The sequence below is a fragment of the Dermacentor albipictus genome, chromosome 10, assembly GCF_038994185.2.
Source record: "Dermacentor albipictus isolate Rhodes 1998 colony chromosome 10, USDA_Dalb.pri_finalv2, whole genome shotgun sequence".
NCBI classification, from domain to species: Eukaryota; Metazoa; Arthropoda; class Arachnida; order Ixodida; family Ixodidae; genus Dermacentor; species Dermacentor albipictus.
In genome coordinates, this window is record NC_091830.1 from 34806038 (window position 1) to 34830072 (window position 24035).

Below are 24035 nucleotides of genomic sequence, written 5' to 3' on the forward strand. Positions count from 1 at the left end.
ACCTAAAATAGCGTTCATTTCAGGGATGTATCCTACTACAAATTACATTGATTGCCACTTCGTCTTGTTAAACATAATTCTTAACATTAAATTTTTATTTCAACGTCCTTTCTGTATTCGTCCACCTTGCGTGCCAACTGTTGCACCTCTCACGCATAAAGTGAGCATATTTTCGCAGTAAGTTACGTCGAATCAGATCGCCGTCATAGTCACTAGGTTGTTCAATATCAATGTATCTCGAAAGTGAGCTTACCCAGAAGCATTTGTCACTCTTCCCATAAAAGACATGCTAGTGTCTGGTTTGTAAGGAAGAATATTAACGTTTCTGCCATTGCGATGCTACCATCTAGTAAATGCTGTTGGGAGGTAGAGCTGACGAGGACGTTTTTTGGCTAATGCAAAGGCTAATGCAAATAAGTCGCCTAATTCTTCTTTAAACGAGTGCTTCTCTGTTTGTTTTAAGCATGTAAGCTTTATGCGTCCTCACACTTCGCCATCTCAACATCTCATGCAGGCGGCGCTTGAGGTTGCGTGTTTATTGTTCTTGAACCATGGGGGTTCCTTCCCACTGAGGTGCATTAGGGCACGAAGCAATATGAACAAAACGCGCCACATGAGTGTTGGGCTTGTAATGGGGCCCTCGAGAGGCACCTCATTTGCAACTGCCCAGGAACGTTTATATCACGAGAACATTTATATTGCGTGAACATTTTCACTCAGTGAACGTGAACTTTAGAAGTGATGTAACGGTTTCGGTTTTATTAACAATCGTTTCTATTATGAACATTATGTGTAGAAGTTTCACGTCGGAGAAGAGCAGCAGGTGCGGTAACTTACAGGCAACAAACTTTCATTTTTGTAGGTAATGATTGTTATTAATACTAAGATAATTACAGGAAACAATGTCATAAAATACGCTCCTCCTCTCTGCGGTGGTGGCAAGTATGAGGGCACTATTTCCAAATGGAAGGACGAATGAAAAGCTAGTGCATAACGGTGTTTCGATAGGACTCTCTCGTGCATTTTAAATTTCACACGAGGATTAATAAAAGTGGTTTCATGCAACACTTCTTTAAATACTCCGCACGTATGCGTGCGCGCACGTATAGGTGTGGAGTTTATTCACAGCTTCATTTTCATCAGTGCAGTTCTTTTATTATTATAATAGTTTGTTTTTCGCTCCTGATTACTTCGCTATAGGGATCAGCGAACAGGTGTTGACATTTTGATGTCCTTTCTTGTTTGATTCAGTGGTATACACAGTGCAGCCTTAATGGTGGCTTTGTTTTTGTGGTGGAGGCTTCCCAGTTCGCACCTCTAGCGCTTAGTCTTCGCTCTCAGTGGGCGAATTAATTATTTTTCGTTTTTCAGTGCCAAAAGTGGAAGATCTCACTGTCACCGCCACTAGCCCTACCGAGCTGAAGGTGCAATGGAAGAGTGAGTGGCGCGATCACATGAAGCTGAGCGCCTGCTCCGAGACGGCACCATGCGTGACCGTCACGGTTCCGTCACAGCCTCCAACACAGACGCTCAAGGGCCTCGAACCCAGTACCGCTTATGACGTGAACGCTCAAACAGTGATCACTTTGAACAACCGGACTTGCGGGGGTCCTGCTGTGAAGAGGAGTGCCTCGACACTGCAATTGGGTGAGGGATGCTGCCCCATTACACTATAGTCCATTCGGCTGGTAGTTTCGAACCACTCTAGATCACTCTTGGAGCACGCGTCACACTCGGCTCGTAAGAATCGAGCACTCGGAATACACATTCGCCTGGCTGGTTCGGGGCTCCCAGCTCCAGCTTTCCCGACGAGCTCTCCCGCTCAACGGGGGAGCCAGCTGAGATCTGGCGGAGATTCGGTCACGTGACTTCTGCAGTATTCGCTGTTGCAGCGGCTGGTGCACACTGTTGCTTCGTCATCTTTCTGAACAACAGAAGTGCTGACGTCATTCCTATGTCCGCCTCATACTGGGAGCGGCTGCATGTTCGGCTCGGGCACGCTTCCTCTGGCTTCGATCAAGAGCAATACGATTCAGTGCGCCTGCAACCCCCCCCCCCCCCCGGAAAAAAAAAACAAAAAAAATCCCGGCCGAATGTACCATTATAATGAGAGCTGTCTGAGTTAGTTTGGTGAGGATTCGTTGTTTAAAACGTTAGCGTGGAAGGTACGAAAAAAAAAAGAATTTCATTTGTGCACTTCGTTCAACTGGCGCCAGTACTTAATTTGGCATACCACTTTAACAGGATACAATATCGGAGAACTGTTCATTTCTTGTGCCATTGCAATTACATCCAAGTTATTCATATCGAACTTAAAAAAAGATGATGTCCGCGAGTTCGGCATAGTGTGTAACTCAACAGAACATTTTTTCTTTTACATTTGACAACTAGATGGACCCTAGACTTCCGTTTGTTTTCTTTTACAAAAAAAGCTTTCTTTTTTTAAAAGGGGGAAGCGCTTACTGGAGATGATTTCCGATTTTATTAAACTGCCTCTTTAATAGCCAGTGCAGTGGTCCCTGCACACGTTGTGTCGGCCTGAATATAGTGATTTTATTTAGTTATTAATCTATACATTTATTTCCTCCTACTTTGTAACCCTTACAAGGTTTTTCCAGGAAGGGAATCTGAAGTTTGAACACGATATAGCAGAGACAATTAAAGTCAAACAATACATTCTACACGGAATCTTACAAATGTAGCACAAGTGAGTTAAAAGCGTAGTTCTAATCAAATTACATGGATCTACCAATTACATGGTAGAGGACGAATATGCAAGGTGTTTCTGCGAAGACATTAGGTAATATTTAACTACAGCCGTTTCCACATACAACGATGGTTCCTTCAGAGGAATGCCGTCAGTGGTGGCGACCATGAGGTGACAGGTGATACATGGTATTTACTCACTATGTACCTACGCCTTATGTTGAGCAGATATAAATAGGGAATTATTATTAAATAGGAGATCACACCAGTCATTTTCAAAACCAATATAAACAACAGGGTGTTTCCCATAAACAAAGCAAAACCTACTCAAGCTTCCCCGGACGATGAATTCTGTTTGCCCCCGAAGGTCGGTGATCTGACTGGCATAAGAGGTCCACGATAATACCACAAATGAGGCAGTGCAGGGTTACATTTGTTGGGCTTCTTTTGCAGTCGGAGAAGCGCTGATGAAAATTAGCCATGAGAAAAGGCTACGCGGAACATGGATGAAGAGAACTGGGCGGCTGAAGGGCACACACACACACAGACACGCACGCACACACACACACACACACACACACACACATTTATATATATATATATATATATATATATATATATATATATATATATATATATATATATATATATATATATATATATATATATATATATATATATATTAAAAGCCTAGACACAGATTGGAGAAAGAGGTCGAGATCGTTGGCAACGAAGTACAGGGCAACTGAAAGCGTAAATAGGCAACCAGGTGTCGCCAAAAAAGAAAGTGAGGAAACAGAGCAGGGATGTGGAAAATGTGGAAAGAAGGCGGCCATAACGATTTCCAAGAATGGGAAGAAAGAAATTAGAGGGGAAAACGTACACGATGAAGCAAAGGGTAGTTCACTGCCTTTTGAGGCCTGAGCTGGCTGCCTTAAAACAAAAAAACATAATGGAGTGCATATGTGCTGCAGCATCAGGCATGCGTGCGTTGCCAGAAAGGCCCGTAAACGACTCGACACATCGTAATCCAAGGCTGAGATATTCCCCAAGCTAGATACGTGGAGAATGTCCACCTTCAAGAAACGTTTGGTTTCAAAAAAAGCTGGAGATATTAACTGGTCAGCAGTGGAGAGAAGTAAGAGACGTTTAGAGCATCGGTGAAAAAAAAGCAGGGAAGAGACTGCTAGAAATGCGGTCATTGCGAAAGTAGCTAACGGTAAAATATGCAATGCGGAAGTTTTCAATACGAGAGCTATGACCGAGATCAGATAGGCAAAAGGCGTGACGGCAATAAATGTAGTGAAACCTAATTAAATAAAGCAAGGTAGGTTGCTTTTCGCTAGAACTCTGTTTCAACCGGGATGCCAATAAATAGTCGAGGTGAAGTGTTCAGCGGTGAAACATTCTACAATACGGATATAAGAACATGGTTTATGAGGATCGTGCTAGTGGAGAGCTCCTGATCAATTTAAACAACAAGGCCTCACTTTCGTTCATCCATAAAGCAGTTCACCCACCGCATGGGCGGAGAACCAGCCTTCTTGATTTTTTGTTCACTCAAGCAGATGTCGACTGGAATAATCTTCCAAGCCAGCATCATTGTTCATGCTCATCTTGTGCACTTTGGGTCTGCCATTGAATCGCTTGATTGGTGATGCCATGTGTTTGTCGTGCCTGTCTTAATGTGCTTACCAAGTTATGTGCGTTTTTACCTAACATCTTCCACGCCTACCGATTTGGTACCGCCACTGTGTGTACCCTAGGATTTAATATTTGTATATTTTTATACGTGATAATCTCATGACTTGCTCCTTTTGTTCTTAAGCTATCCATGTGCCAATGTTATTTTTCTGATTTCTTTTCTTGCACTTTTGGTAACTGATTACAGCGCATGCGAAAGTACCATTTTGTTTCTGCTAATTTATAAACTCGCACAACCCTTATGGAAAGCACCTCCAACAGTGGTGTTTGAGGTATTGTGAATAATCGAAAAAGATAATAACCTTATGCACGCTACCCAACTAATTCTTTCTTGCCCTCCTCGGCCGCGGGGATGTGGCCACCGTGGTTGCCTACCTACCCTAGACCTCGTACCCATCAGCGCCTTCCATTCAGTACTGTTCCTCTTGTATATGTGACCTCAGGTTTCACTCTCGCGCCGGGAACGTGACATTTGCGAAGTGTGTCACCCAAACAAAGCCGCCCTCTCTTTTCAGAACCTCCGTCGAACCTCAATGTCGAAGTACTCTGCAACAACGAAGCTCACGTCACGTGGGCCTACGACCACCAGGAATGGATCACCGGCTTCGTCGCCAGGCTCTGTGACGCCAGTGGCCTCAAATGCATGAATGAAACGGTCCACAAGCCCTCTCTGAGTTGCTCTTTCCCGCTGTCAGCGCACAACGCGACATACCATGTCAGTGTCTTGTCCTATTACCAGAGACCTTTGACCAAGAAGAAAGTGCACAGTGAACCAGCTGAGACGAGCCTGACCTCTTACCCGGAATGTGAGTATTTCGAACGCCTAAGTACGCTCATTCCACGAATTTTTATTTTGACAACGATTGTAGGCATCCTTGAGGTGCGCCTGCCTCATTGCTGTTAGCGCCGCTGTTGGCGTCAGTGCGCTTGTGCAAAATCGACGAAGTGGACGCAACGTCATCACTAGGCTTAATCGCATCGCCGGCGAAGCAGGGGAAGAGTTACGGCCTCCGCTGCTGTCACGAACGTTGTGCGCGTACACTCTAACCGCACTACTGATCCTGCTGAGCTGCTCTGTGTTTGTTTCTGTCTGAGTGTAACGGGCTGTAAACGTCAAGCTAAATTTATTTACAAGGTTTCACTGAACGCTAACGCCGAGAGTGTTTCCGTCGGTCCCATCTCGGGCGCCATAGGAGCGCGAAGCCTGCAAACACCACCGATGGCATTCTTCCTTGCGCCAAGCGTTGTCGGACGCCAGGTTGCTGCGAGGGCGCTGTTACTTAAGCCCGACAGGATTTGCCTTGCGAGCTGCACCCCGCCAACACGTTGCCCCCGCGCATAGTTAGAACACCGTGCGATCACTTCGAGCGAGAACTTTGCTTATGGCTTGAATGTATCGCTCTCACGGCAAAACTGACAATTTTCTTTTCCTGAAGCGATTGGATTACTGGCGGACTGCACCCATTTTGCGTATGTCTGCCTGACAAATAATGTGGCCTGGTCCCGAAGGCCATGCAGTCTAACACAGCTTCTCAAAGCGCTAGCTGTTAAGAGAAACGAAGACGAAATATTGGCTCCTGACACAGGCGCGTGATGACTCAAAGAGCGACTTTGTCGTGAGATAAGCAGACCTTCGATCATGACCTTTTGGTTAGAGCCTTGGGCAGCTTTCTGATACGCATTCTAAAGCCGACGCTCGGTTTACACCTACCTTCACACTTCAACCTACCATGCTTTCACAGTGCGAACAAAATTTGGAGGATGCTTAAGCTTCGCCTTCAAGAGTAGAGCGTGACATCATTCAAAGATCCCCGACTCCGTCTTACGCTTCCCGGTAACTGCAGCTTATGTAACCGTAATGTTTTCCTGGAAACGCTGGCGACGAACACTATGTTCGAAGGTGAGCTTTCTGGTTCTTTTTTTCTCACCCCCCACGCCGGGCGCCGCTGCTGACACGGTTGCGCGGACACGAGAGCCATCTGGATGGTGTTGAAAGCAACCGAGCGGGGCACGCCGCTCTTACTAAAACAGACCTCAAGCGGCTGTTGCAAAAGGGGTTTGTGTTTGGGTTTGCCTGTTACAGAATTATGTTTTCTCATATAATTACGTTATAATCCGACGCTATCATGTCTGTAGGTTGTATGTAAGTTGCAGTTTACGAATTTTCTTACGCATTTTGCTTTGAGAAGTTAAATTAGTTCAGTAACGCCTACGTGCTACGCAGAGGGCCTTCGTGAATCGGGATGCGTGGTTCGGGATGATTTTTCTCAAGCGAACATTGCCACCGGCGTCTATACCAGCGTCGACGCCGACCACGCATTTTCTTCGGCACGGGGCTCTTAACGCTATCGCGTTCAAATTGCCAGAGATGCCAGATATAGTAACATGACCTTGATGAATTAAGGACCAAGGTCACCCATGGCGCACATGCGCGCAGCTGCAGAAACGTGGCAATCATCACATTGCCACTATGGTATCGCCTACATAGACCGCAGTGCTAAGTTCGTGCCTAACTTTCTTTTTTCAAAAGTTTTCACTTTTACACTCATCGTCTAGCAGGACTATGCGAAGGCGAGCGAGCGAGCGCCATTCTCACTGCATGCCGCTACCCCGATGCGGTTACGTTCAAGCAGTTACGCTAATTTAATCATTAGTTAGGTTAACAGAAGTATGCGTATTGAAATGTAATTGCAACCAGCTTTTGGAGCAAATGCGTTTATTTGTCCGTAAGATTATGGGGTGCTCCAAGGAAGTGGAGGGTTTTATGAATGTTTTATTCAGGCCATTTGCTGAACGCACTGGTGTTCTATCTGCGTTTTCAGTGCCCGAATTGGACGACATAGCGGTGATCGGGATGAACACAACTGCTCTACTTGCTACTTGGACCACGGTGTGGGACGGCCGAATAGCGTTCACCGTTGGTTCCGCGCCAAAGGCTTGCAAGAACTACACCGTTCCCGGGGCACCTCGGAAGCACACTTTCGATGGCCTCAGTTCCAACACTACGTATCGGATCCGCGCTCAGGCAGAGGCGACACTGCAGAACAAAACATGCCGGGGCCACCTACAGGAACGTTCAGCCTCGACGTTTGTGGAACGTGAGTAGTAACGAATTCCTACGTGATAGCTTACACTATAGATAGCTTCCACCATGGAGGAAGGAAGAAAAGAGGAGGGAGCATACCGCAACGCGATCGAAGCCGATATCTGGTGGGTCAGTGGTGGCCCAACACGTGATCGATCACGTGATCGCAAAGTGTGCGTTTGCTTTTAGTGTTCCCTCTCTGAAAGCAGTGCCAAGGCAGTGCAGCCGCGCAAGCGCGCACGGAGTATAAATTACTGGCATAGCTACTAGGAACCAAGCGCCTCAGCAAATCCCGATTCTTGCTCCGTAATCTCGACGCAGCAGGTCAAATGTTGGGGCAACCACTGTGGCTTCACGAAGCGTTCGCTTGCCAACGCTGGCTGCGGGACGTAATGCTCCCTCCTATATTTTTCCGTCCCCCATGGCTTCCACTAAGTCACCGTAGGCACCATAATGGTGAATCATCACGGTGAGCAGCTGCGTCCGTGGGCGCCTCACGCGGCTGCAACACAGCTGGTAGGACAGCAGGCGCCCCGGCTATTAGCTTTCCTTCCTCCATGGAAGCAGGCTTCCGCGGCAGTGTATGTGACACTCTGACATCATACCAAGCGCCATGCTGGTGAAACATCACGGCGAGAAGCTGTGTCCGTATCGTCAGGTGCGAGTTATCTATGCGAAGAGTGCTAAGCTTTGCACTATTATACGGTTGAAGGAAGCATTTGTAGCAGCGCACGGGCACACTACTTTCGAGAAGACTGGCCAATTGCTTGAGTCATGCGGTTCAAAGTCACAGAGCAGAACTGGGCCCTAGAAAGATGCGTATACGCAGCGCTCTGGAATAATTTTTACGACCTGGCGTTCTTTAACGTGCATATATATCTAAATACAAGAACGTTCATGTGTTTAATTGTCTTGTACAAATATTAAACATTGATATAACTGTTTTGTGTTCTGGGAGATCTGTAACTTGCCTAAGGAGCTATTATGCATGCGGGGCGTGAGAGCCGGTCAACCTGCCCAAATGACAACTTTTCTCTCTCACGACCTCATGTCGTTGGAACACGCGATAAAGTGAATTTAAATGAATTGAATAGAAAATTTTCCCAAAGCCCTTTGGGACACCTGCGATTGACGTGACTGAACATAAAACGACAAGCGCAATTGGTTAAAACGACTGCTGTGCCTTTAAAAGCAACGTTGCAGCTAGTATGCACATTCCTCAGTACGTTTCTTCGATATGAAGTGTTTTGTTTAAGTAAGCAGGCCGGAAGGCCATCGTGTACTTCAGGCCAACACATGTAGTGTTCAAGTAAAGAACGCGTTGCAAGATAATGAAAAGCAAGCTAAGTTGGGCGTGCTAGTTTTCTCGGTTGAGGAGTTTCGCATCGTGCACATTAGGGTGTGCACGGACGAATCAGTGATTAGGTCGGACCTGATTAGCTCGAGCAGAAAACGCGATTAGTTCAAGCAGGCTAGGTGACTATTTGTCGCCGCCCTGTTTCAAATAGTATGTCAATACAAATCGTCATCAGGTGTTGTTCTTTTTGTTGAACTTGTTCAGGTAAAGCGAGAAACGGCAGCACAATGAGCAATTAGTAAGTCATGAAAACCGCAAATTTTGGCCAAATTGAAAGAAGGACTTCGAAATGAAAGACTTAGCTCACACAGTGGCGTGTGCCAACGTGTTGGTTACGTACACTACCCGCGCGATTCCTACGTAGGCGCTACGCTTTGATGCATAGCTTTAACAAGCAAATGGGAAACCACTGTTGCATATACATATACGCACAACAATATACAACAATATACGCAACGAGCCACGCCGTGTTTACAGTGAACAACGATTGTCGTTTCCTGCGTGGCAATCTTTGTTATAATTCTACAAAGTGGCACTTCTTGAAAATTTTGCTCAGTATTCAACAAACATTAATTAAGGTTGCTATTTCATTCTCATGCAGAACAGAAGTTTTACGAGCGCAGAATAAGAACTTTGCTCAGATACTGAAAATTGTTCCCTTGAGTGTTTTTCTTTTCGTCGTTCTTGTAGGTCCGGGCGCAGTCCGCAACTTTCACCACACTGTTGAAAATGGCACCATTCTTCAAGCCAGTTGGGAAGCACCTGAAGGTTCCAAAGTGTCTGGTTACACCATCAAGTGCAATGACCCTAAAACAAATTATACTGAATCTGGAGATTTTCACGGTGGAGAGCCACTGAATCAGGTTACGTTGGAACTTCATGAACTTGTAGCCGACTTCAACTGCTCCGTCTTTGCGTACAACATAAACGCAACAGGAGGCCGCGTCAATGGGCTTCCAGTTAACTTCAGCGCCTCCACCAACGGCATAGGTAAGTGCATCAAATAGCTTAAACAAATGACCACGTCAACCACGCCTAGAATAATCTTGTGGCTAAGGTTTTTTTGTCTTCGCAGGAATGTTGGCGTATTTTTTGTCCCGTAGAGTTGGCGTTAAAGATTTACCGCCTAAATAATCTGAGAAACTGTTGAATTTCCGAGTAGTTTGTGAATGTAGCCAGTAATAGTGTATCAAATAAAACAGAAGCCAGGTAACCCGACCGGCATTGTGTTGCTCCCACATACTGTACAGGCTGTACCATTCTGCGGAAATACTCAGTTTTTTCTCATATCATGTGGCCGGCGAACTCTTGCACTTACTGTGTACTTTTTCAGGCAAGTAGCTGCATCGCTCATTTACGAAAGCAACAAACGGCGAATCGACATTTAAAGACTGAAACTGCAAAGAAAAACATCCTCATTGTGGCAGAATTGAAGTATACAAAACTGAGCAATAAATGAAAATTCTCTACTGGTTCACAGATATTTCTTTTAGACTGAGTGCAGAGCATCGCTTAGATATGGCTGTCCTAAATCTGGTACTGTCAACGTGCCCGAAAAAAAAATGCAATATAGAGCAAAAATAATCTGCGCGGACTTGTAAAGTGCTGTTTAGAAAATCTGAAGCACTCTTGCAGCGCCTCGCAAAAAGCTAACTCTCATGGAGCGCAACGCTCCACCAGAGTTAGGTTTGTCAGTTAGGTACTGTCAACGTGCCTGAAAAATAGAATATAGAGCAAAAATAATCGGCGCGGTCTTGTAAAGTGCTGTTTCGAAAACCTCTAGTACTTTTCTTTCGCAGCGTCTCCGAAAAACCTGCTTCAGGAGAGTTATGTTTGTCAGCTAGGTACTGTCAACATGCCTGAAAAGATACAATATAAAGCAAAAATAATCTGCGCGGTCTTGTGAAGTGCTGTTTTGATAACCTCTAGTACTTTTCGTCTGAAGCGTCTCCGAAAAACCTGCTTCAGGAGAGTTATCTTTGTCAGCTGAGTACTGTCAACGTGCCTGAAAAAAAAATACAATATAGAGAAAAAATGATCTGCGCTGACTTGTAAAGTGCTGTTTTGAAAACCTCTGCTGCTTTTCCTTCGCAGCGTCTCCGAAAAACCTAACTCTCGTGGAGCGCAACGCCACCAGCTTCACTTTCAGCTGGTCAGCCGATCCAAACGCCACGAAGTGGGAGATCGTGGCCACACCGGAAGGCCAGTGGGAGCAAGAGCAAGAGAGCTTTGGCGACTACGATGAGCCGCACAACGGCACTGTGACGCACGCCGTGACGGGACTTCTTCCGTGGACGCATTACAACGTCTCCGTCAAAAACTGCCGAGACACGTTCTGCGGCCTACCCGCGTTTGCGCACAATGTCACTGAAGTCGCCGGTAAGCAAAGTTTAAACTTTACGACGATAGTTTCGGCAGCCTCCAAAGTCTAAATGGCTTGAGACTGTGCAGAATACGGGTGCTCGGTATGCGTCAAGCAAGTTTGGAGTCGAGTGCAGTGCTACGAATGTCAAGCAGTGCGTAGAATGGGACATTAGTTGTAATTTGTTACGTTGTACAAGTCTACATGTGATTACATAGCTGTAATCAACTAAGTCTTTAGGCTACGTTAAAGTTTGTAATGCGCCCACTGGACTCCTTCCGTGGACACATTACAACGTCTCCGTCAAAAACTGCCGGGACACGTTCTGCGGCCTGCCAGCGTTTGTGCACAACGTCACTGAAGTCGCCGGTAAGCAAATTTTAAACTTTACGACGATAGTTTTGGCAGCCTCAAAACTCTTAATGGCTTGAGACTGTGCAGAATATGGGTGCTCGGTATGCATCAATCAGGTTTGGTGTCAAGTGCAGCGCTACGAATGTCAAGCAGTGCGTAGAGTGGGACATTAGCTGTAGACTTATACTACGTAACGAATTGCATGTGATTCCATAGTTGTAATGAACTAAGTATTTAGGCTACGTTAAAGTTTGTAATGCGTCCATTGGACTTCTTCCGTGGACGCATTACAACGTCTCCGTCAAAAACTGCCGAGACACGTTCTGCGGCCTGCCAGCGTTTGTGCACAACGTCACTGAAGTCGCCGGTAAGCAAATTTTAAACTTTACGACGATAGTTTTGGCAGCCTCAAAACTCTTAACGGCTTGAGACTGTGCAGAATACGAGGGCTCGGTATGCGTCAAGCAGGTTTGGTGTCGAGTGCAGCGCTACGAATGTCAAGCAGTGCGTAGAATGGGAGATTAGTTGTAGACTTGTACTACGTAACGAATTGCATGTGATTCCATAGTTGTAATGAACTAAGTATTTAGGCTACGTTAAAGTTTGTAATGCGTCCATTGGACTTCTTCCGTGGACGCATTACAACGTCTCCGTCAAAAACTGCCGAGACACGTTCTGCGGCCTGCCAGCGTTTGTGCACAACGTCACTGAAGTCGCCGGTAAGCGAAGTTTTAACTTTACGACGATAGTTTTGGCAGCCTCAAAACTCTTAACGGCTTGAGACTGTGCAGAATACGAGGGCTCGGTATGCGTCAAGCAGGTTTGGTGTCGAGTGCAGCGCTACGAATGTCAAGCAGTGCGTAGAATGGGAGATTAGTTGTAGACTTGTACTACGTAACGAATTGCATGTGATTCCATAGTTGTAATGAGCTAAGTCTTTAGGCTACGTTAAAGTTTGTAAGGCCTCCACTGGATTTCTTCCGTGGACGCATTACAACGTCTCCGTCAAAAACTGCCGAGACACGTTCTGCGGCCTGCCAGCGTTTGTGCACAACGTCACTGAAGTCGCCGGTAAGCAAATTTTAAACTTTACGACGATAGTTTTGGCAGCCTCAAAACTCTTAACGGCTTGAGACTGTGCAGAATACGAGGGCTCGGTATGCGTCAAGCAGGTTTGGTGTCGAGTGCAGCGCTACGAATGTCAAGCAGTGCGTAGAATGGGAGATTAGTTGTAGACTTGTACTACGTAACGAATTGCATGTGATTCCATAGTTGTAATGAACTAAGTATTTAGGCTACGTTAAAGTTTGTAATGCGTCCATTGGACTTCTTCCGTGGACGCATTACAACGTCTCCGTCAAAAACTGCCGAGACACGTTCTGCGGCCTGCCAGCGTTTGTGCACAACGTCACTGAAGTCGCCGGTAAGCGAAGTTTTAACTTTACGACGATAGTTTTGGCAGCCTCAAAACTCTTAACGGCTTGAGACTGTGCAGAATACGAGGGCTCGGTATGCGTCAAGCAGGTTTGGTGTCGAGTGCAGCGCTACGAATGTCAAGCAGTGCGTAGAATGGGAGATTAGTTGTAGACTTGTACTACGTAACGAATTGCATGTGATTCCATAGTTGTAATGAACTAAGTCTTTAGGCTACGTTAAAGTTTGTAAGGCCTCCACTGGATTTCTTCCGTGGACGCATTACAACGTCTCCGTCAAAAACTGCCGAGACACGTTGTGCCGCCTGCCAGCGTTTGTGCACAACGTCACTGAAGTCGCCGGTAAGCGAAGTTTTAACTTTACGACGATAGTTTTGGCAGCCTCAAAACTCTTAACGGCTTGAGACTGTGCAGAATACGAGGGCTCGGTATGCGTCAAGCAGGTTTGGTGTCGAGTGCAGCGCTACGAATGTCAAGCAGTGCGTAGAATGGGAGATTAGTTGTAGACTTGTACTACGTAACGAATTGCATGTGATTCCATAGTTGTAATGAACTAAGTCTTTAGGCTACGTTAAAGTTTGTAAGGCCTCCACTGGATTTCTTCCGTGGACGCATTACAACGTCTCCGTCAAAAACTGCCGAGACACGTTGTGCCGCCTGCCAGCGTTTGTGCACAACGTCACTGAAGTCGCCGGTAAGCAAAGTTTAAGCTTTACAACGACAGTTTGTGGAGCCTCAAAAGTCAAAACGGCTTCAAACTTTGCAGAATACGGGGGCTCGGTATGCGGCAAGCAGGTTTGGTGTCAAGTGCCGTGCTACGAATGTCAAGCAGTGCGTAGAATGGCAGATTAGTTGTAGACTTGTACTACGTAACAAATTACATGTGATTACATAGTTGTTTTCAGCTAAGTTTTTAGGTTATGTTAAAGTTTAACGAATACTTTGTAACACTAACCCTAATTCAATCAATTTTTTTCCGTAACCAGTTACATGTAACCAGTTACATTTTTGGCAGAACATGCTAAAAGCGGCGACGTAGCTTTGAACACTTAAACGTGGAGGAAACTTCCGTCTACAAAGCTGAAAATAATTAACCGTTAGACCATTAGGGGCACAGAATGGGTACCAACAGCAAGGAAGCGCAGTAGAGGATCGCAGAAGACTACGTGGTGTGACGAAATGAGGAAATTAGCGGGTGCTACTTAGCATCGGTTGGCGCAGGACAGGGCTAATTGGAGATTGCAGGGAGAGGCCTTTGTCCTGCAGTGGACATAAAATAGGCTGAATATATATATATATATATATATATATATATATATATGTGTGTGTGTGTGTGTGTGTGTGTGTGTGTGTGTGTGTGGTGTGTGTGTGCGTGTGTGTGTGTGTGTGTGTGTGTGTGTGTGGGTGTGTGCTTTTAGCATATTGCTCCAGATGGAGGTAATGATTTTCAGGTGAGACCTAACGCGTGCACGTTTGTGCAGCCAGACACGCTAGCATTATCATTGCAGGGAACAGACACTTCTACGATTTAAGAAAGATTCTGCAGATTTCGCGTAAACGTCATATCGAATTTTTACCAGCTATGTTGATATTAGTATTTTGACAACTGTGGCGAAAAAATTGGAGGACACTTAAGCTTCGCCCTTAAGAAGGAAAGGATATAGCATTCACAGATCGCTGACTGCTTCTCACGCTTCCCGGCAAGCACAGTTCATGTAGCCTATTGTTTACCGGGAAACGCTGGCTGTGAGCTCTATGCGCGATGGTAGCCGTTTCTGGTAGCAACGCGGCCTCTTGCGTGGCCCATCCCGAAGGCAGTGCACAGCCGCGCCAAAAAAAGTTGCATTATCAGGTTCCTTTTGTTATTTCGCCCTTTTATATGTTAGGTCTGTGAAGAGTTAACATACAAGTATGCGCTATCGGTGTTTTGCTTCGTGACATTTGTACGTAGGCTGTTATTCTAAAAATTCCGACGAATAACATTATCAAGAACTTAAGTCAACGTATGAGTAACTTTAGGGATTGCATGGTATGACAGTATAACCTGCACATGCTACATGTCCTACAGCAAGGCGTAGCATGTACATGTGCAGAAATCTATAGGGAAATTTTCGCTTACGGACAACTCCGCCGACACTGACACCGGACTTTTCCGACACGAGGCCCTTAACGTTCTCGCGTTAATATATAGAGACCGCGTAACTTCTTTTCCACGCACTAATGAATCACTGTCTCTATTTCAGCTCCCTCAGAAGTGCGCAATTTCAACTATTCAGTTGAAAAGGAAGTCGATGTTCTCCTGACGTGGGACAAGCCGGATCACCCGAATGGACCCCTTGATGGCTACCTAATTCGTGTCTACAACGAAGACGAGAATGAAACAATATACAGCGAGGTTCCAGGAGATCTGACTGAAAAGCAGATGAAGTTAAAGCACGAATTCAACCTTTTCAATGTGTCTATATCAGCGTACAACGAGGCCGAATCCACCAAGCAGACGATCTATGGCCCGGAATCTGAGCTCTCGTTCGAAACGCTTGGCAAAGGTAAGTTGAATAAAAAAGTTCCCGTTAAACGATAGTTAGGTATTATTGACTAGTAGCCTTTTAATTCAAACTAATGCTAAGTTTGTACTAAAAAGAAAAAGTATACAACGAATTGCTATACAAAATTACCACCGTGGACGCAGGTTTAGTTGCGTGGGGCTTTAAACTACAAATCAAGTATAACGAGAGTTCAAGTATTTAAAATTCGACACAGTGACTGAGTGGCTTTTGCATTGCACGGCCAAGCCCTAAATCGAGAGTCGGATTTTCATTCACGGCAGCCGCATTATGATCGGTATAATGCAAAAAAAACGCCTGTGTAATTCAATTTAAGTGCACGTTAAAGAGCTTTGGGTTGTTCAAGTTACTACTACTAGTTTATCAGTGGTAGCAATCAGCAGCGGATGAAAAAGGGGAGCCTAAGGCTGGAGCTAACGTTTTGGCAAAGGAACTTGTGCTGGGAACGTTGACACCGGCCTGAAGCTTTCCTTGCTCACCCAGTGTTGACCACCATCGAGTCTCCTTCTTTCTTTAACCCCTTGTCTACTAGCCATATTCAAATACTGGAGGCCACCATGGTGTCTCCAGTATTCCTTCGGAATTTTAAAACCAATGAATGAATCATTTAATCAATATATTCCTTTCAAAATGCGAAACGAGAAACTGATCAGTTTTTTTGTTGTTCCTTGGAATCTTAGCGAAGAAAGTTAAGCAATGCTATACACAAAAGTATGAAAGCGAAGATATTTTTAAACACTGGATCATACTTTCCTATGTATAAGACCCACGTTTCTGATCAAAGATCTGAAAAGCAGTGAAAATGAGTCGGGCAAGTGAAGACCAGTTATAAAGGGAATTGCTCTCTTTGGCTCCCGCGCGTGTTTGTGGTTCGTAGCTCGCAGTCAGTGGTTGACTAAATTTCACCGTCGTCGAAACTCAACTATCTTTGCGACGCAACAGAACCTCGCGCGATAGCTTTGGGACACCCGAAGGTTTGCAGCTCACATGGCACGCACACACACACACACACACACACACACACACACACACACACACACACACACACACACACACACACACACACACACACACACACACACACACACACACACACACACACACACACACACACACACACACACACACACACACACACACACACACACACACACACACACACACACACACACACACACACACACACACACACACACACACACACACACACACACACACACACACACACACACACACACACACACACACACACACACACACACACACACACACACACACACACACACACACACACACACACACACACAAACACACACACACATACACTCACACACACACACACACACACATATATATATATATATATATATATATATATATATATATATATATATATATATATATATGTATATATATATATATATATATATATATATATATATATACAAGCTATGCTACCGCTACAAATGCGCAGATTGGTCTCGAGCAAGCGCTACCTAAACATCCTCAATGCGACAAATATGATTTCAAGCGCACCACTCCTTTATGTAATCGAATGTCTGTGTACAAGTGTTTGCCGATTCTATTATATAAGCACTCATCCTCGACGGTTTCTACACAATTTTTCATCGACATGTCTCCGTGAGTGCCGCGCACAGCCTGACATTTACTTGTTTATTTATCTGCCAATGCCGCTGGCCAGTTTCGCCCAACAGTAGTGGTATTATGATTACAGAGAATACGTATGAAATGTGGGTACCAAACATACATTTCGAGTAAACAGCTATATCTGAAATTTGTATTTGCACTGAAAAAGAATTGGGGTGACAACTGTGCAAGTAAAATTAGTTCCAACAAGATTCACGGGGAACCTGACCAGTAATTATCCATGTTTATTGCAGGCCCCGTACCTCCACGTCCGAAAACGCAAGACGTAAAAGAAAACAGTGTCGAACTCTCATGGGAGGAACCTCACGACCCAAGATACAACATCACTGGCTTCAGCATCACAGTCGACAAGCAGCCATCGTACGAGACCAACCAGTCGCACATCACAATCGAGCACTTGGAACCATGGAAGGAGTACCATGTTGGTGTTGCTTCCTGTACTAGCAAAACAAGCTGCGGGCAGAGTAGGAGTTTCGAATTCAAAACGGACTTTGCAGGTGAGAAAAATGGTGTTTGTACCACAGATCAGTTGTATAGGTGACAAAAAAAAAACGAAGCATATGTTTTTTTCTTGGAATTCCCCGTGCACATGTTACATAAGCACTGGTGGTTCTTATCTCTTTTGTGGTCCGGTGGCCTTGCTAACTGGCAGTCAGTAAATGGTGTCGTGAAACGGCTGTCATGAAACAAGTTATGAAACGGTGTCTAGCCAGATGATGAATGGATGTTTCGAGACCAGTTTCACAACTCAAGTAATATTGTGCAACAAAAAAAACGACACGGACGTAAGAGAAGAGGACACGCCAAGCGCAGACGCACCTTACGTCCGTGTCGTGCTTTTGGTGCGCAATATTACTTGAGTAACGGATGACCAACTTGCCCGGAATGTGGCTCTCATGGCTTCACAAGGCACGTTCTAAGGTTTAGGTAAATGCAGCGCACATGGAAGAAAATACAATGGATGAGCATTAGGACTGAGAAAAAGCGTCTTATGTGTGCACTCAATATCTTTCTGTTTTGCTACTGCACTTTTTTTTATTAATTCCAACAATCCTGGCACACCAGTAGCTGTTAAAGATGTTAATGAAAGGACGCGCTCTTACACAATGGTGATGACTGAAAAGCATTATTTCTGGACTGATATGTTTTCGAAACAAGCTATTCAGGGTGTCGCAACATTTGGGGAGATTTCTTTCTGGCGTAATAACGTATGCGTGAGGATGAAACCCGGAGCAATTGTTTAGTAGTTGAGGATGTTACGATACGTAATCTGAAGATTGAGATATAGGCATTTTATATGAGGCAGTCAATATGTCGAATAAGTTAAATTGAAAGAAAGCAAGAACAAAAATTCCTATCTAGATATAATAATTGTATGTTTGTGACTAACAGAATATGAAGCCCCAGCGGGTACTCTTGTCTTTTCCACATTGCTTGGCGGAGGTCTCGAATTTTGTAGTATCTTTGTTATGAGAAAGCATATGGTGGTTTATTGGCCATATTCCTGTGCCTAAGATCAATAGGTAATCTTGTACGCAACTACCCTCGAATCTCTTTGATAGAATGGCCGCCATCGTATTCTTATTGGCAAAGCAGCGCGCGTGTAATGCGGCGGATACGGCATCAGTCTACCTCTGCTTGAAGTTAATGTTCTGTACACTTTCATTTCCTCTCACCTGATTATATATACATTTAAATTAAACATAGCAGTTAACGTACTGTATGCGTTCTTTTGTTCCATTGTCTACGTCTTCTAAGGCTGTGAATAACAAAACATGGATCCCCACAGAGCACCTCGTTCATTCCTCCTATATGTCAGGACTGCTGTCGCTACGGCAGGCAGGTTGTCGTCGCTGTGATTAAAACGACACTTCTGTACAAGGCGACAAGCATCATTTGGCTGAATCTTAAAGTATTTTCGCATATATTACTTCCCTGAACTTGTTGGCAAAACGAGCCGTTAAGTTGTCATCAGTCACAGGGAATTAGAAAGACCGAAGAATGCCGTACGTCTTTCAGCGCCGTCGGAGCCACTGGACCTCAAAGCCCCGGAAGCCGGTACACACTGGATGCTGGTGCAGTGGGAAAAACCGAAGGTCCTGAATGGCCCACTGAGCGGTTACAACGTGAGCTTCAGCCATGGAGACAGCTATATTGACGCGGTCACCACGGATCTGCACTATAATTGCACGAAGCTTGCTCCTGGCACCTCGTATGACGTGTCGGTGTATGCATTCAACGAGGCGGAGTCAGTCATCAAGCGCGGAAACCGTACTACGCTCCAGGCCACCACGCAAGCGGAAAGTAGGTGGCACAGCTTTTCAATTTTTCTAAATATTGAAATAAGGGCGAAATCTTAAAAAGCGGGAAATCACAGTAAATTGGCAAATTCTCAAAGGGTTCTTGGAAAAAACGAGCATATCAGGCTTCGGGGATAGTGTACAAGGTCGTGTTATTCCTAAACCTCCATTAGCTTTCGATTTGGTACGCGACCTGAAGCTTTGTATTTTTTTAATATGCCACCTGGCTAGCCTAGTTTTCGTCGATCTTTTAACTATAAGAACATCAGGCTTACAGATTGATTGATTGGTAGACAATGTTATTCTCAAGAATCACCTAACCTGTGCCAACTTGCGTAGTGTTGGGATGTGTAAAATGTTCATCGTATAAAGTTCTTTCTCGCAGCTAAAGTTTAGGACAAATGAGTCCTTTTAGTCCAATATTTCCGAAAAGTGGACACCATGGCCGGGAACCATTTACTAATACTAATGGCAGAATTTACTAATGGCAGACATTTACTAATAGGATAGCTCACATGTTACAGTACACGTCGCATACGGCGCATATTGGCTAATACATAATCTTCAAATAGCTTGAAGCTGCTTGATTGTACGGAAACGTATCAGGAAACATGTCGGGAATATTAGCTACTTGAGTCTGCAGTGAAACAAAAGAATAGCAGTGAAAACATTCACGAGAAATAGGGTCCGCATCCATGAAGGTACTCTATTACTATAAGATGCCCTATGTGTACGCCATGAAAACGGAATTCACGTAACGACAAAGTTTAGGAATGGGAGTTTAGAGTGTAGTTGTATTTTTCACATGAATGGAGTCATTTTCACCTGATGTAAAACGGGGTGCGATTGTGTCCGCTTGCATGATGTTCAACTCAAGGTCCATTTAGAGTTTTTATCTATTCCGCAATTTTGAGTTTTGAAAGTCATTTTAATGCTTACTGCGCGCTACTTGTTTCTGTGGAAGCAGCAGTTACTTATGAAATTCATTCAATTACGACCATGCACGTAAGACGTCTAGACTAGTAAATCATCCCAGAAATTGAGGAAAGGAAAGCAGAAAAACACAATGACGAAAGTGCCGAATACCATTTCGTTTACTGATGAAATGAACTCATACACGAATTAAAAAAAGAAGGAAAACATGGAAAAAAACTTTCATGCTTCGATGGGGACTAAATATCGGAGAATGTTTACACAAGTGGGCTCCCCAAAAAGTTTTAAAGCGCTATTATAGAAAACGGTTTGGGGGACTCTCCGGTCATTACACTCTAAAAAAAGTTTACACCTTTTGGGGCGTATATTTGCAACACAACCATCGGCATCTGTCTTGCTCGCATTTCCTTTCTTGAAAATGCTGTGCTCGTTACTTTCCTGTCGAGAATGCTCTGTCATGCTGATAATGCGTATACCGTTCCTGACTAGGAAGTACGGGGCTCACAGCGTTAAAGATAGGAAATGCGGGCAAGAGAGATGACGATTATTGTTGTGTGTGCAAATATACACCCCAAAAGGTGCAACTGTTTTTAGAGTGTAGCCAGAGCGAATATTGCACAGTTACTTCGAGCATGTTTGTCTTTATCGTCTTTTTTAAATAAATGAGCGGAGAGTCAGTACTTCCGTCGTGTCATTGCTTCTTGTGTACTTGTCGTAAATTGCAGCGCTATTTATCACCTTGAATTCATGCGAAGTAGCTAAGTGTAAAGCCTTGTCAAATGTAGGCTAAGTATTTACTCCCATAGTCAAACGTTGTACTAAAATATACCTGGTCAGGATGCATACATGAAAAAAATGTGACGTCAAAACTAGTTGTACAGTTACTTAAGTTTAGACAAACTTAAACTTATGACGACCTTATGTCACCTACATTCTGTCGAAGGAACCTATATTGTTTCCGAAGCATCAAGTAAGTTTTCCACTTTATTAGTGACCAGAGATTTGTGGCTCGTATTTCTATTACACAATTTCACAAGCCAATGCAAAAATCGTGGGGATCGAGCCGACAGTTAAGTGCGTCTTAGTGCACCTAAGCCGGCTACATTCAAGCACTGAATTGCAAGGATAGCAAAGCTTGCATTTTATTCAAAATACTTCAAGCTGGCGTCTAGGTTGACTAGGATCGCGGATATGAACACTATCTCAGTAAGCCTTTTGTCATCATAACGGTAAATGCGCCGTATTAAGTATATTCAGAAGCACCGATGTAACAGCACGTTCTCGGCAATATTATCGCCCGAATTCAAAGAAAAGTGGATTGACTGTACAGGGACAGCATGTAGCCATTACATGTCTAGCTGATCATCAACGTATTCAAATGTCACCAATCAGCCATATGGTGACTTTCCCGATGGTTTAATCCGCACACTTCTGGTAAGCGCGAAAGTGTGGGACATTCATGTTAGATGTATGCATGCAAAATCTGAAATTCGGCTACAGAAAGGTGCAGAAGACTTACCAATTTATATTCTATGCCAACCGAATTTTCTCCTGTAGGTTATTTTTATTCAACTATTTCATATACGATTATGTCAGATGAACTGCCGTGAACAACTTCGGTATAAATTCTGAATCGATAAATGAAAGCATAGAGGAAGGAACAAAGGCAGGAAGTTTTCTTATAAGCGGTAGACATAACGTCGGCAAAAAACATGACATAGCGACTCTAGAATGCTGACCTTTCTTTTTTCAGCACAAATAGCTTATTAGCGGCCGGCGTTCGATTAACTGCGAATAAATAAAACACTTTCCGCATCCAACAGTTTAATTACTCATTTATCGATGTTCAACACTGCAAGTGAAAGCCACTTTCTATGATTTGTGGCTGCTCCTATAGCAGATGTTGTTTTCCCACATTTGGTTGGGCGTTCACAAATAGTTCATGTTCATTCATTCCTCTGACACCTGTGCATCACGCTTGATATACACTTGTCTTTGTAAAAGTGGCCTGATTGGCCTTGAATTTGTCTAATTAGGAAAATGAATGAACAAATTCTCTGGGTAGTTCTACGCAATGCGTGATATTGATATCTTTTTATTTGATTTCAGCACCCAGTGGCCAAGGCGTCTCAACAGCCACAATTGTCTTGGCGGTTCTCATTCCGCTCATTCTGATTGTTGCCGTCGCGTCTTACTTCCTGTACAAGAAGTTCCAGAAAAGGACAGGGTAAGTTTTACGCGAACATAAAAATGTTCAAATGTATGGCGTACTGTTTAATGTACTCATCCTCTGATGTCGGTAAAGAAACTTTATAAGTACTTTGTCAATTTAGGTGAAACGTTGTTACGCTTACATAGGTCAAAAGGTAAAATGTATGGCGTACTGTTTAATGTACTCATCCTCTGATGTCGGTAAAGAAACTTTATAAGTACTTTGTCAATTTAGGTGAAACGTTGTTACGCTTACATAGATCAAAAGGTAAAAGAACATCTTCAAAAACTCACAGCTGACTTAGAGCAAAGACTTACAGCTGGAACTGAAGGAGATTGCGATTAAGAGTGTATCACATGTGTAGTTCATTCCGGGTCGTACCCACGCTTATATATAAGTATGAACTTTTGAGGATTCATTGCGTTACCCATGACAGAATGCTTTGTTATAGCGGTAACCCTAGGCCATCATTCGGCCAGGAACTGCCAATACGTATCGAACGTTGGCCCGAGCTGACAGCCGCTTAGGTCTGGTCGTACCCAGGCTTAGATATATGGTATGAACTTTTGAGGACTCATTGAATTACACATGAGAGAATGCTTGGTTATAGTGGCAACCCCAGGGCATCGTTGGGCGACGTACTACCAGTACGTATTGAACTTTGGCCCTAGCTGACTTGCCACGTGGGTCTGGTCGTACTCAGGCTCAGATATATGGTATGAACTTTTGAGGACTCATTCCGTTAGCCATGCAAGAATGAATATATCTCTTTACAAAAGTGCAGCGCTTCTTTAAATAAGTGCTTCGTACACTTCGTCATTAATCTTCCCATTAAGGTGTGTATTTGTTTTTTTTGCCTTCTTAGGGAACGCACACCTCTGAGGAGCGCCGAAGGAATGTAAGAGGAAGATTTGTCCGAGATCAAGACACAGAAAAATGAACGGGCATGTGGACTGCTGTGTTTTGTGCATGGTTGTGTTTGAGTGATATATTATTATGTAAATAAAGAGAATACCAAAGTAGTGATACGTCTCGAGTCCAAGGGTACGTACAAGCACTTAGTGCCGTCAGCGCGACAAGTAAACACATCTACAGGAAACGAGAGGCTTATTTACGAGACACGCCGTAGTCTTCCGCGTCATTTTCGGAAAGAAGTATCCTTCGGAAAACATTTCAGCGAGAAATTAGGCATTCGAGATCTTGCCTTATTTAATGTTATCTAAACAGGCTTCCTCGTATAGCAGAAGCTTTAATGTCACCTAGGTAGTTAGGACAACTGCTTCATCCGCCTTACTGTAGTCGTAATCTTATTCCATATAGGTTGAGTTAAGTCCGTAGAACACACTTGCAAATATTC

At 44.2% G+C, this 24035-nt stretch overlaps 1 protein-coding gene across 1 annotated transcript in view; it reads left to right on the forward strand.

Moving 5' to 3' along the window:
- LOC139051069 (fibronectin-like) overlaps positions 1-23700 on the forward strand; it is a 34699-nt gene extending 10999 nt beyond the window's left edge. The window contains exons 4-13 of the mRNA XM_070528139.1: positions 1372-1647; positions 4926-5216; positions 7233-7508; positions 9543-9842; positions 10947-11231; positions 15245-15547; positions 17467-17730; positions 19253-19537; positions 22576-22693; positions 23544-23700. Coding sequence (XP_070384240.1) covers positions 1372-1647; positions 4926-5216; positions 7233-7508; positions 9543-9842; positions 10947-11231; positions 15245-15547; positions 17467-17730; positions 19253-19537; positions 22576-22693; positions 23544-23580 — 2435 coding nt within the window. The 3' untranslated portion in view covers positions 23581-23700. The remainder of the gene's footprint in view (positions 1-1371; positions 1648-4925; positions 5217-7232; positions 7509-9542; positions 9843-10946; positions 11232-15244; positions 15548-17466; positions 17731-19252; positions 19538-22575; positions 22694-23543) is intronic.
- Positions 23701-24035: the final 335 nt, after the last annotated feature.